The sequence below is a fragment of the Drosophila teissieri genome, chromosome 2L (genome assembly GCF_016746235.2).
Source record: "Drosophila teissieri strain GT53w chromosome 2L, Prin_Dtei_1.1, whole genome shotgun sequence".
NCBI lineage: Eukaryota > Metazoa > Arthropoda > Insecta > Diptera > Drosophilidae > Drosophila > Drosophila teissieri.
This window is the reverse complement of record NC_053029.1, coordinates 22,648,571-22,662,868: the sequence shown is the minus strand read 5'-3', so window position 1 is coordinate 22,662,868 and position 14,298 is coordinate 22,648,571. Positions and strand designations below refer to the sequence as shown.

Below are 14,298 nucleotides of genomic sequence, written 5' to 3'. Positions count from 1 at the left end.
GTGAACACACATTTAAAATCTTATTTCATACACTGATTTACGTGGATCAGGCAATAATAAATTATTATTATTATTATTACAAGATTACTCAAACTCATTCATAAGTGGTATTCCACAAACCCGCGTCTCTACGGGACAATTAGAGATTCGTTTAATTGATCAAAACAAGACAGGTCGTAGACGCCCATATAGATTGAAGGTTGAGGAGAAAGAAAAAGTTATATGTTTGATCCAATAATTTATGCTTTAACATCTAAGGCCAAATCATTTGAATGGAATAGAGAGCACGGGCAAATACGACAGAAAGTAATTAAAATTTTGAATAATGAACCTGCAATTATTATTTGATTCACAATTTTCTATAGAGCTTCACACAGATGGCTATTGAGCGATTTAGTTACACAAAATAAAAAACCAGCCTCATGTGATTGAGTATTTTCGCAAACGGACGTCCCCCGACGAATCTCGTTATCATTCATACGAGTTGAAGACGTTGGCTGTTTATAACTCAATTGAGTATTTTCGCCATTATTTTTATGGACGACATTTAACAGATTGTAATTCACTTAAAGCTTCCCTTACTAAAGTACTGTTGACTCCTAGAGTCCATCGATGTCTTACATGCAGTCTTTCGATTTTGATGTAGAATACAGACCAGGTGCACGTATGGCTCACGTTTTCTTTCCCAAAATCCAATACCTATTGGTATATTTGAAAAACACATTAATTTGACAGAGATCTCTGACAATTGGTTGCTAGCCGAACAGCAAAAAGATGAACATGCATCGTCTAGGGTTTCTAAGTTGCGTAATAACGAAATTAGTCCGGAATTGGCCAAAAGATCAAAAGATTTAAAGAAACGGGAAAACTCGTTGTCTTCCTATAATACCAAAGTCGTTTAGGTGGTTTGCTGTTAATAATGTGCATTATGCACCTCGGTTGGAAAAGAACTCTGGAAAAAATTTACGAGTATTACTGGTTTAAGAAAATGTCGAAAAATATTTGTAAATATGTAGATAAATGCATCACGTGTAGACTGTCTAAACCATTATCAGGCAAAATACAAGCTAAATTGCATCCGATTACAAAAATCGATATACCATGGCATAGAGTACATATTGACATAGCAGGGAAGCTTAACGGTAAAAATTACCAAAAGGAATACGTGATCGTGATGGTAGATGCATATGCTAAATTTGTTTACTTTTCTCATACCATAAAGTTAGATGCACATATGTATGTAGCTGTATTAAGGCTTTAAGATCTCTAGTATAATTATTTGGTGTCCCTTCTCGTTTAATTGCTGATCAAGGTTGTAGTATCTCTAGCTCTATATTTAGCGACTTTTGCTTTGCTCAAAAAATAAATCTTCACTTAATTGAAACTGGCGCTAGTCGTGCTAGTGGCCAAGAGCGTGTTATGAGTATTGGAGAAATGGCAAAACGTAATATGGAAAAGAATGTCAATTACGGGACAATTAGTTTTGACAAAAAATAAAACAACTGTTGTTAAACATAAAGTCAGGGACTACGTATTACTAAGGAATGAAGAACGTCATCAAACTAAATTAGACGCCAAAATTAGAGGTCCTTTCTTGGTAGTTAACACATTGCATGTGATCCATATAAACTTAGAGCTTTAAATAATAATCGCACATATAAATATTCCCATGAATATTTGCGAAAAATGCCTGAGCCCAGGATTAGGATCCAGAGTTCGAAAATGATCGAGGTGATCATAATGAAAGTGCCACAGGTCGAGCCCGTGAGGGCTACGACTTTTAAATATATAAAGATTAGTAAGATCTAATTACATGTTAAAAAGTTAGTAATGATCTCTTTAAAAACGGCAGGGAGTCAGGATTAGAGATAATAGGATAAAGTATATTATAGTCAGAACATAATACTTTTTAGGGGTCATTCAACTCATGATATATCTATATAATTTTAGTGAATCTGCTTGGAACAGAAAAGATTAACTGATTAAAATGTGAATGAGGTAATAAATCGGGTAATGATTTGCAGGTTAAACTCTGCATAAACTGCGGTAATTAATAGCGACGATTTTGCTGTTTTTGTGATGTTTTGTTAAATCGATGAATCTCGCCAATGCTAAAATCATTGCTAATTTTTTAACTAATTGCGGGTATTAGGCGCTCGATATTAATTCTAAGCCGTGATAAATTGATGATAAGTGGTGAATGGAACAGCAGGGCATGCATTAGCATCATACATACATATGTAATTAACACACACATAGATCTACTAGAAACAATTGGATAATTTATTGATTAATCGTACATAGATTAATTAGAATGTTTTTGTAGTAAGTAAACATATCCTAAGTAATGAACTTCATAACATCTTTGATGTGCACCTTTCGAGAAGGTTTCATTTTCCTTAGTGTTGACGTTGCTATTTCTCCCGCTTTTGTTTACTAAAAAATAAACAACGACACATTGTATCAAAAATTAGGTCACTGTAGCTTTAATATAAATAATAAATCTTTAATTATCAATTATTGTTTTAAAAGAAGATTGTTTGGTTAAAAACGTTTTAATATTAAATATTACTTTCTAGCCATAGCTATGCCAAGTCCCAATATTCCGCCAAGTACTAAAGCTGCTCCGCCTGCAACCGCCATACCCTTTGCCACTTCCTTATCGATTTCTTTTTTAATATATTCCTGAAATATGTAAGTTTTTATATTTGTTAAATGTGTACATTTAATACGCCAAATCTTTTGTAAATATATTTTTGGAACCACCCTAATGTACGTGATTGGTTGTAATGTCATAGATATTTTGGAGCCAAAAATTATTTGAATCTATACTTTCTTCAGTAAAATATATGTGATATGTTTGTACATGTTACTAACCTCTAGGGAGCGAACTTGATCATTTGATTCGATGTCAAGAAAAGCTCTGCAGTACTTTAGGCCAGACGTATATTCCTTGATACGAGCATTACCAAAGGCCAGATAATATATATAGTCACGCCTTCCATCTGGATGAGTACGAGCCAATTCCTCCAAAATCATAATACCCTAGATTATAAATAAAATATCATATTTACATTTCAGGATCTTTATGAGAGAGTCACCTTTCTAATGTCATTTGTATAACGACTACGGACCAGACAGAATGCGTACCTATTGTGTTAAAATAAATTAAAAATTCAGCTGTAATCTATTGGTTTCGGATTTAAGATTGCGTACTCAAACTTTGTGTCTGTGGTAACTTCACCATCCAACTCAAGTTCGTGATGATATTTCTTTTCGAATCTCTAGAGCAAAAGCACAGTTATTTTATAACAGCCAAGACTAAAATGATATATGTTACCTCTAAATCTTCTTGTGGTACCACTTCATTTAAAAGATCCTCCATAGTCTTACAAATTTTATTAGCAAACAAGACAATTTTATATAGAGAATGTAAAGCGAAGAGTGACCGTTCATTCCAAATATATAAAACACTTATACACAGTTTCCAAAGAACGTCATCCTTTACTTTTTTAGTGGATGGTTTTATATTCGATTCCCACTGCGACTTATTAATCAGGGGTTCTTCGTAAATTTGGTTTTGAGACTTTTATGACTAAAATATGTTGCGCGAAAATAAATAAAAGGTTGGAAAATAACATTCGAACACCCTCGAACGCTGCTGGTTTATTTATCTAAGTGAAACAAACCTGCTATTTTTGTGGTGCACCGCTAAAACGCTCTGCCCGATTTTAGAAACTGAAGCAATATAGATATATACTATCAGCCAGCTGTTATTATTAAAAACGTTACATGTGTGGGGACCACCCACTAAACTTCCACACCGTGCCTGCGTCCGTCGGTGATTGGCAAACAGCCAAAACCACGAATGGCACTTTTCGATAGTTAGCTTTTTCGATAGCTTTCGAGGACGATCTCTCTCTCTTCTACCAGCAGCGGCCATGTGCAGAGCATACGCACTCTGATCTCTAGCTTATAATCTAATCAATAAAGGATTACTCATTCATACTCCCACATTGGTGACCCCGACGTGATCTAATTGCGAAAATCGTGTGGAGATCGCAGTATTCCGGCGAACTTATTGACTTCGGTTGAAAGCACTTTGGTGGTACACAACCTCAAAATATGGTTAACCACAGCGATGATGAAGACGCCCACTCGAGGCAGCAACCGCCCCAGCAGGCACAAACAGTGCCCCACAACAAGCGCCTCCACAACAAGCGTCTCTTCAATGGTCGCAGCAAACGCTTCAAACACCGCTGCAACAGCAGCCGGCGACCCTACCAGTTGGGCAACCGCAAGGTTCATTCCAACCTTAAAATTTTGTACCCATTGCGTTGCAGCAACCCGTTGCGTTTTATCCGAGTTCATCCGCTCCGCCGCAATCGATCGCGATAAGGCCGAGAGGCGACGAGTATGCGTCAGGCGAGATTGGCCGAGTGTCGTTTAGGGCTCCACTATACATGAAAGGGCATCCGGATGTATTTTTCCCCCTACTGGAGTCGCAATTCGCAAGTCTCCGCATAACGGTGGACGAAACAAAGGTCCATCAAACTTTGAACGTACTGCCGGCAGAGTACTTGGAGACCATCATGTAAATTCTGCGAAATGCGCCGCCTACTGGAAGGTATGAAGCAATTAAGGCCACAATTATTGCCGAAAACTTGCCTTCAACTCAGTCCCAGTTCGTACAGTTGTTTCGGACGCTGGAGCTTGGAGACAGCAATCCGTCTGTATTGCTTCGCCGCATGCGCGAACTGGCCAGGGACGGCATTGGAGAAGACGCCCTGAAAGCCATGTGGCTTGAGCGGTTACCCGAGGGCTTGCGACTTGTAGTGGCAATGGCGCAAAGCGATCTCGACAATATCGCGATAATGACTAACAAGACCTGGGAGTACGCGCACCCCACGATCAACGCGGTCGCCGCATCTGCGCCGATTACAACCCATAGCGCGTCAGCACGGCTCCACGATCTGTGGAGCAGCAATTGACGGAGTTGAGAGCGATGATAGCCGAGCTCGGAAGGCGCTCAGACCATCAGAGCCGTAGTCCAACCACAAGCAACAGACCTGGCTCTCGTGGAAATATCAGCAGTCGATCAAAGTCCCGTGACGAGCTTTTGTTTCTACCACAATCGGTTCGGCGAAAAAGCGAGGAAATGCCGATCGCCTTGCAAGTGGCCAGAGGGAAACTAACCGCCACTTCGCAAGAGGCAGCATGCAAAGTGGACGCGATCCAGTCCACCCGTCTATTCATATTCGACAGAAATTCGAACACAGAATATTTGATAGACACTGGCGCGGACATATCAGTTCTGCCGCCAACGCATTCCCTCATCTAAAACTATCGTCAACGCATCAATTATACGCAGCCAATGGCACACCAATTAGCACCTACGGGACGAGAACCCTAGTACTCACACTTGGACTCCGACGACGTTTCAACTGGACGTTCATAGTGGCTAATGTGTCAATAGCTATCATCGGCGCCGATTTCATCTCTCGCTACGGTCTCATCATCGACATCAAGCGACGCAAAATCATCGATGAGGCCACCTCACTGTCTACAGTCTGTGAACTTCCTCATGTCCAGTACTCACCCATCTCGACCGTTGTCACCGAATGTGAGTACCATGACATAATTTCACAATATAAAGACCTGACCCTGCTCCTGTTTTCGATGAGGAACTCATGCAAAATACCCGAGTGCAGCACTACATTGCGACAGAGGGCCAGCCCGTATTCGCAAAGGTCCGCCGTTTGAATGCTGAGACTCTAGCTACCGCCAAAAACGAATTTGCACGAATGCTCGAAGCGGGATTATGCCAGCCGAGCAGCAGCAGCTGGGCATCGCCATTACATATGGTGAAGAAAAAGAACGGCATGACTTTAACCAGGTGTTCGCCGGCAAGTCCATATTCTCCACCATCGATCTGGTCAGTGCCTATCATCAGATCCCGCTCGCGCCGGAAGATCGGGAGAAGACCGCCATCATCACGCCATTCGGACTCTTCGAGTTCAATGTAATGACATTTGGACTCCGCAATGCATCGCAAACGTTTCAGCGGCACATGAACAACATCCTTGGCGATCTCGACTTTGTGGCTGTGTACATCGACGACATTTGTGTCTCGCCTGCGGCAAGCCAACCTACGTGGCTAAGAGTGTGTTCGGAAAGACTGACGTAACATTTCTGGGACACTCTATCACGGCATCCGGTATATCCCCAACGGTCGAACGAGTCAATACGATCAACGAGTTCCCGAAGCCGACCAAGATATGCGAGTTGCGCCGATTCATTGCCATGCTCAACTATTACCGACGTTTCCTGCCGCAAGCAGCCGTTGTTCAAGGCATTCTTCAAGCGCTCATCCCGGGCAACAAGAAGAACGACCAGTCGATGGTAGTTTGGTCCGAGGACGCCGAAATGCGCCGACGCGCTGCAAAACCAACTTGGCCAGCGCAGCACGGTTGGCGCACCCAATAGCCAACGCACCCCTTGCTCTCCATGGTGACGCCAGCAATTTCGCGGTCGGAGCAGCGCTTCACCAGGTCAACGACAAACAACTGCAGCCCCTGAGTTTCTACTCTAAGCGCATGACGGAAACACAAAAGTGCTACAGTACGTACGATCGGGAGCTACTAGCGATTTTCCAAGCCGTCAAGTTCAATCGTTTCATGATCGAGGGACGCGACTGCACTATTTACACCGACCACAAGCCATTAATTTATGCGTTTCGACAGGATCACGAGAAAGCATCACCACGACAAGCGAGACAGTTGTCGTTTATCGCCGAATTCTGCACGAAAATCGAGCATATTAGTGGTGCGTCCAATACTGTGGCAGACGCCCTATCCCGCATTGCTGCAATCGGACAAATCGACATGGGCGAGTGCTCACGCCTACAAGAGGCGGACGACGAGCTTCAGCAGCTGTTAAGAGACATCGAGACGGGAAAATCTTCGTTGCAATTGCGTAAACTCCAGCTGCCGAACTCCAACATCAGCGTATATTGTGTTGTATCTTCGTCCCGTATTCGTCCATACATTCCATCGCCGATGCGCAGAATCGTATTCGTCGTGCTGCATGGTATGGCTCATTCCGGCAAACGCGCCACTGTCAAACTGGTCACTGAACGCTCTGTGTGGCCCAGCATCAACAAGGACATCGCCTCATGGTCGTCGTCCTGTGCAAGCGTCGAGTGCCAGCGATGTAAGGTATATCGACATAACAGAGCCCCCCTCAGCAATTTTGATGTGCCTGATGCCCGTTTCCAGCACATCAACATAGACCTGACGTCCGACCAAGGACGTCAGTTCGAGTCGGGCCTTTTCAAAGAGCTTTCGCGCATCCTAGGCGTAAAATTAAGCAGAACCACACCATACCACCCACAGTCGAACGGAATAAAGGCAGCATTGAAATGTCATAATACCGTCGACTGGTACAACCGAATTCCCATCGTCTTACTTGGACGAGCGACATATAAAACAGACACTAACGCATCACCCGCCGAAATTTTGTATGGCACCACCATACGGCTGCCTGGTAATCTCTTTGAGTCTAGCCGGATCGAGGACTGCAATTCGCACTTTGTCAAGAGCCTGCGGAACATCATGACGCAGCTCCAGCCGACTCAAACCTCAGACCACGCTACAACAAGGACCTCATTCGTCGACAAACACTTGCAGACGTGCTCTCATGTCTTCATCAGAGACGACACCGTACGCGCCCCGTTAAAATCGCCGTACGATGGTCCATATCTTGTCCTGCAGCGAGAGGACAAATTTTTCGACGTAGAAGTAAAAGCAAACGAATAAGAGTCAGCATTGATCGATTCAAGCCAGCAGTCCTGCCCGACAAAGAAGCAAACGAAGGACGTGCTTCGACTTAAACGACTACACCAGATGCATCTGCATCATCGAATAAGGATGAAATAGCGAAGCCTACAGCAACCAGCGACCCGCTGCCAACATCGACTACAACACAAAGTGGACGTCATGAGCAGCTGCCGGCTCGTTTCAAGAGCCAGTGATCAGCCTCCAAGCATGCAGAAACTTGATAAGAGTAAAGAAATACCAATTAAACTAAAAAAAAGTCTGCATATATAATAAATAAAACAAATCAATGTCTGCCTGAAATATATCGCTGCTGTCAATTCTGCTCAATAAAATCATTAATAACTCTTATTCAACATTTGTTTTATATTGAAATCAGATATATACTTTTATATTTTCGATAACCTTGAGAAGGCCACAAGCTATCCCTATTTATGATGCAGCGCTACATGAACAGGAAACACGAAGGAGCGATAACGTAGTTATATTGCCAGAGCGATAAATGCGGCTGATAACAGGCGAGCCCCAGCCAATTCTACCATAGCGAAGCCTTTTAGCAATTATACAATGCTGTCGGCATCCAAGACAAAATAAATAAGTCAGGTGGTTGGGCAGCAAGAAGCGATGAGAAACGAAACATTCCGATAGCAAAACGATAACAAAAAATTTTGCGAAAAACAGAGCACCTGAAAACGAAATTGAAAGATTTTTCTCAAATTGAATTGGAAAACAAATTACGAGTACCAGAGAATGCCTGATAGTCACCTGGGACTGGGAGTATTCCGGTAGCTTTCCATAAGTGCTCAAAATGCCATTTATACCAAATGTAATACATGGCAATGTTTGTGGAAAAATTATTTTAATAAATTTGGTATTACGGTCGACAAGTTTAATTGAATTTTATCCTCTGTATTATGCACATTGCTACCAACCGATCGCGGTTAACGCGGGGGTGGCCCAGCTGATAGTGCTGCCAACCCGATCGAACAAACCGAGTGGCGTTGCCAGACTCTGTCCGTTTGTTGCGGATCGTTAACTCAAAGAAGAATATTACTTCCATAACTATTGTTATGACTAAAACAAGTGCACATTTGTCTTAAATTAGTAAGTGCCTCGCGTAAAAAGCTCGAAAAATGAGCAGCGTTCCAACGAGCGAGCGTAGAAGCTCTGTAAATTCAAGGAAATCCTGTCTCTCACACCTTTTTAACACGCGATAATGACGAAGTAAGCAAGACATTAAAGAGCATCCCAGCTCTACTGACCGTCGAGAGCTCCTGTTCACCCCAGCTCTTACATCATGGAGCTACCAAAGTCAAACCTCACCACCGCCGGCTTCGATGGATGAAGTCCCAACAATAGGCAGTGCTACAATTACTGCAGTCGCAGCAAAAGCACCACCAACTACTAAGCCAAGGAAAAAAACTCAAGCACCCTGGTCAACAAAATTGTCGCGCTGGTAGGGAACGCTAATTTCCATGTTGTTCCGCTTATTAAAGGGAACATCCACGAAACCAAATTTCAAACGAAGTTCGAACACTTCCGAGCTGTGTCTAAGAAACTGGAGGAAACAAAAAAGAACTTCTACACCTACCAACTAAAAAGCAGCAAGGGACTGCAAGTTATATTAAAAGGAATCGAACCTGACGTCGCCCTCCTGAGATTCAAGAAGCCCAAATATTAGTATCAGAAACAAAAAGCCGCAACCACTCTTTAAGGTCAAGCTCAAACCAGATAGCAAAGCCTTAAAGAAAAAGTGCACCCGATCTACAAGCTACAGCTCCTACTGCATCGAAGGATCACCGTGGAAGAACCACACAAACGCAACGGCCCTGTACAATGCACATGCTGCCAGGAGTATGGACACCCAAAGACATACTGCACACTTAGGGCAGTCTGCGAAAACTTCCACCATTCTGTAAACTGCCCCGCAACAAAGAAGACCTCTTAAAGAATAAATGTGCCAACTGTGCGGTCTACAAGGAGTTGAAGAGTAGCATGAAACGAGCGACAGCTACGCGTCAACAAAATACGCAAAACGCCTATCATAGCCTAAAAAGTACCCCAGACAAATTTTTCGGCAAGGCAGCTAAATACCACTAAGGGAATCTCCTACGCAGAAGCACTACGAGCAGACATGGAAATTCCACTCCAGCCACACTCAGAAAACGCTCAGCAGGTCCCAAGGCAACCGCAAAGCAATTTGGAAGGTTTGCTGGTCACCATGCAACAAAGTAAGATGGAACTCATGTCGTTTATGAAAACAACTATGCAAACCTTTGTCCAGAACCATACCATGGCTATTCAGTTGCTTGTAGCACAACAGTCCAAATAATTAATGGATAAACTACGTATTTCCGGCTTAAACCTGAAATAGCGCAATTCCTAAATTCAAATCACATCGATGCCATGCTGCTGGTTGAAACGCACCTCATTGGGCGATATAACTTCCATATAAGAGGCTACAACTTCTACCGCACAGATCATCCGGATGGAAAAGCCCACGGTGGAATCGGCATCTTAATCAGAGAACGCATCAAACACCACTTTCAAAAAAGGTTTGCAACAAATTACTTGCAAGCCCCGTCCATAAAAGGGCAGTCAGTCTTTGCATTGCCGCTGTCTACTGCCCACCTCGCTTTACTATCTCTGAAGGTCAATTCATGGACTTCTACAACACACTGGGGGTTGCAGGAGACTAAAAGGCCAAACACACGCACTGAAGATCACGCATCGTGACTCCCAGGGGATGACAACTTTGTAATGCACTTATAAAAGACAGCAATTAACTGGTAGCCCCACATATTGGCCTGCAGACCCAGATCCCAGATCTAATTGACTTCGCGGTGACAAAAAACTTCCCACGCGATCTAATAAGCGCCATGGCCCTACCGGATCTCTCATCTGACCACTCGCCTTTGTTGATAACTTCATGGACTTCTACAACACACTGGGGGTTGCAGGAGACTACAAAGCCAAACACACGCACTGAAGATCACGCATCGTGACTCCCAGGGGATGACAACTATGTAATGCACTTATAAAAGAGAGCAATTAACTGGTAGCCCCACATATTGGCCTGCAGACCCAGATCCCAGATCTAATTGACTTCGCGGTGACAAAAAACTTCCCACGCGATCTAATAAGCGCCATGGCTCTACCGGATCTCTCATCTGACCACTCGCCTTTGTTGATAACCCTTCTACAATGACCAGAAATTACGGACCACCCCTATAGGCTGACGTCGCACAACACAAACTGGATGAAATACAGAAAGTATGTAAGTTCCCACATTGATCTAACTCCTCAGCTAAATATAGAAGCGGACATTGACTGCTCTACCGCCGCTCTGGAAGAGGTACTCGTCACAGCAGCCAGGATCTCAACACCAAAACGGAAGGATGTGGAAATTAAGTTGTTTAAAACCAGCCTGCGAATTGAACAGCTGGTTCTGGAAAATAGTTCTGCGACGTGGCAAACCAGCAGATCGCCATGCACCGCAACGTCTTAATGAAGCCTCCCGCAACCTAAAGCGGGTTCTGAAGCAAGAGGCTGAAAATGCCCAACTAAACTATATTGGAAAACTCTCGCCAACCAGTACAAAGCAACCCTTGCGGAGGGCTCATCCAAATCTAAGCACTACAATTGAAACCGTCACCCCGATAAGAAATTCTTCAGGTCGCTGGGCCCGCAGCGACAAAGACGGAGCCGAAACATTTGCCTTACATCTCAGGGGCGTCTTTCAGCCGAACCCCTCAGCAAATACACATTTTTTTCTCCAAATCCACTCCGGGTTGGAACCTACGCCAACTTCATTTTAGCCGAATGAGATCACAAAAGTCATTAGGGATGTAAAACCAAAAAAGGCTCTAGGCGGCGACCTAATAACTACAAAAATGATAACAGAACTTCCGTACTGTGCTGTTGAAGTCAACGGAATCATAAGCCTCGGCTACTACCCAAGTAAATGGAAAAAATCAATCAATCATTTTCGAAATTATTCGAAAAATGCCTTCTAACTCGCATAATACCACATATGGAAGCTCACAACATTATTCCAGCCCATCAATTTGGCGTCAGAGGAAAACACGGAACTATCGAGCAAGTCAACAGAATAACATCAGTGATTCGCACATCCTTCGAGCGTAGAGAATATTGCAGCGCGATATTCCTCGATGTATCTCAAGCATTCGACCGCGGAAGGACTTGTGCATAAAATTAAAACACACTTGCCTGGGTACACTCATAAACTCCTTGAATCTTACCTCCCCCCTTACGTCCTCTACACAGCGGATATTCCCACGAGTGACCGACTAACAACATCCACCTTTGCTGACGACACTGCGATCCTTAGCCGCGCCAGATGCCCAGTCGGTGCAACAACCCAACTCGACAGACGCCTAACATGGCGTAAAGTATCGAATGCAAGAAAGTACACCTAAAACTGAAAGCCAGCAGCCTCCACTGGATCGCCCGATCGCCCTTGTGTCTGGACTACAAGGTCCTGCTCTACACCTCCACTCTTAAGCCAATCTGGACGTATGGCTCCAAGCTTTGGGGGAACGCAAGCAGAACCAACATAGACATCATACAGCGCGCTCAATCCAAGATCCTGCAAACTATCACAGGTATATTCGAAACCAAAACATCCACAGGGACCTCGGCATTCTCGCAGTAAAAGATGAAATAGACAAGCAAAAAGCTTCGCGCAATGAAAAACTTTCTGCCCACACAAATCTCCTTGCAAGGGCCTTGATTCAGGTTTTCAACCAAACCCGCCTTCAACGTACCGACCTTCCAACCCAGCCATAATTTGTCAGGGCCGTTTCTACTGTTATACTCTACATGACTGCTAGTTATTTTTGTTAAACTTATTGTCATGTACCATTGTGCCCATCCTAATGTTGGTGTGGTCCATTTTGTTCGTCCTCGAAGCTCTTTTATGCAGTCCATGTAGACCATATTCACCAAAACTGTTGCTGAGAAACAGTCACGGCGTCGAACCCTTCCAGATTTGTAAGTATTGACGTAGGGATGGTGCGTTCTGGAAGAGCACGAAGAGATTTTTTTTACCAGGAAGTGGCCTGGGGTAAGTGCTCCGAGATCTATGGGATCTAGAGACTGCGGAGACAAACGGCGTTAATTAAGAATGGCTTCTACTTCAGCAGGGACAGTGCAAAGTTCTTCGAACGTAAATCTAGAAGTCGTCAGTGTTTTGTAGAGTAGGCCCTTTGCGCTCTTCACAGCCGCTGCAGCGGCAGATTCTGAAGATTTGCAGATTCTGAAGATGAGTGGCAGTTCCAAAAATGCCAAAATTGGTTCCGTTTTTGCAGTAGATGTCTGTAGGCATTGAACGCCGAGAAACCATTCTCCGATTCTGATCGCGATGTGAATGGCTTTGGTTGCCGTGCAAGTAAAGACAGCTAAATACGATTTTGTTTGACCCTTTTCTCTGATGCGGTAATATGTGTTGATCGGTCAACAAAAATCAACTCCGCATTTCTGGAATGGTTGTTGTGGAAGTAGTCGTTTGACCGGCAATGATCCCATTAATTGTTTCTCCAGCTTGGACTTGTAGTGATTCGACGAGCTAAGTTTTACTATACAGAATGACCAAAGAATGACGGCTGAATAAGGCAAACGCCATTCAATTCATTTTTTTTAATAAAGAACCAAATGAATAATAAATATCTAAAAATGGTGACCGTGACTAAAGTTGGATTATACACGAAATCAGTACAAAATCTTTAAGAAACCACGGAAGAAATCCTCTATCCCAGAGTGTAAATGTGATGCCAGTGCCCCTGCGTTATTTAGATGCCTGTGACCCTTAACCGGCCCCCGATCAGTAATTCGGATGCCTGTGATCCTGCACCGTCAGTGTCTGAGTACAATAGCCCGCTTCTTCTTGTTCCCAAGAAAGCCTTACCAGGCGATTAGTAATTGACTATTGCCAAATAAATAAAAAATAGCTTTCTGATAAATTCCCTCTTCCTAGAATTGATGATATTCTAGACCAACTGGGTAGAGCTAAATATTTCTTATGTCTTGACCTTATGTCAGGATTTCATCAAATCGAACTTGATATAATTTCAAGAAATGTAACGTTCTTTTCAACGGACAATGGTTCGCATAGCTTCACTCGATTACCTTTCGGTTTAAAAATAGCGCCTAAATCTTTCCAGATTATTATTACTATAGTGTTCTCAGGCCTCCAGCCCTCTCAAGCATTCCTGTACATGGATGATTTAATAGTAATTGGTTGTTCTGATATAATGTCATTGAAAATTATCCAGTCCCCCATGACGCGGATAGCGCTAGAAGATTCGTTGCTTTTTGCAATTATTGTAGACGATTTATAAAAAATTTCGCCGACTATTCTCGGCACATAACGAGATTATGTATATGCATTAAGATCATTTACAAAGGGAGAAAATAATAAGAGCGTTACGGAACAGGAACTAAC

The 14,298-nt window shown here is 43.3% G+C and overlaps 1 protein-coding gene across 2 annotated transcripts; it reads right to left on the bottom strand.

The window, feature by feature from the left end:
* Positions 1-2,262: 2,262 nt before the first annotated feature.
* Positions 2,263-3,461, bottom strand: LOC122611577 (mitochondrial fission 1 protein). 2 transcript variants are annotated; one of them, XM_043784758.1, is made up of 6 exons: positions 3,341-3,461; positions 3,217-3,284; positions 3,102-3,150; positions 2,878-3,045; positions 2,573-2,685; positions 2,263-2,436 (listed from the first exon to the last, which is right to left on the bottom strand). In XM_043784758.1, exons 1-6 carry the CDS (start codon positions 3,383-3,385, stop codon positions 2,415-2,417), a joined length of 465 nt encoding a protein of 154 aa, XP_043640693.1. In that variant the 5' UTR covers positions 3,386-3,461; the 3' UTR covers positions 2,263-2,414. The 2 variants fall into 2 exon arrangements, with proteins under 2 accessions (XP_043640693.1, XP_043640694.1); XM_043784759.1 differs by lacking the exons at positions 3,102-3,150; positions 3,341-3,461 and having other exon boundaries at positions 3,151-3,282.
* Between the last annotated feature and the right edge of the window lie 10,837 nt (positions 3,462-14,298).

Coding starts and splice junctions, on each gene's coding strand:
- LOC122611577 (XM_043784758.1), bottom strand. CDS start 3,385: ATGGAGGATCTTTTAAATGAAGTGGTACCACAAGAAGATTTAGAG. Junction 3,151..3,216: donor ACCACAGACACAAAGTTTGA/GTACGCAATCTT, acceptor TTAACACAATAG/GTACGCATTCTGTCTGGTCC. Junction 2,686..2,877: donor ATCAAGTTCGCTCCCTAGAG/GTTAGTAACATG, acceptor TACATATTTCAG/GAATATATTAAAAAAGAAAT.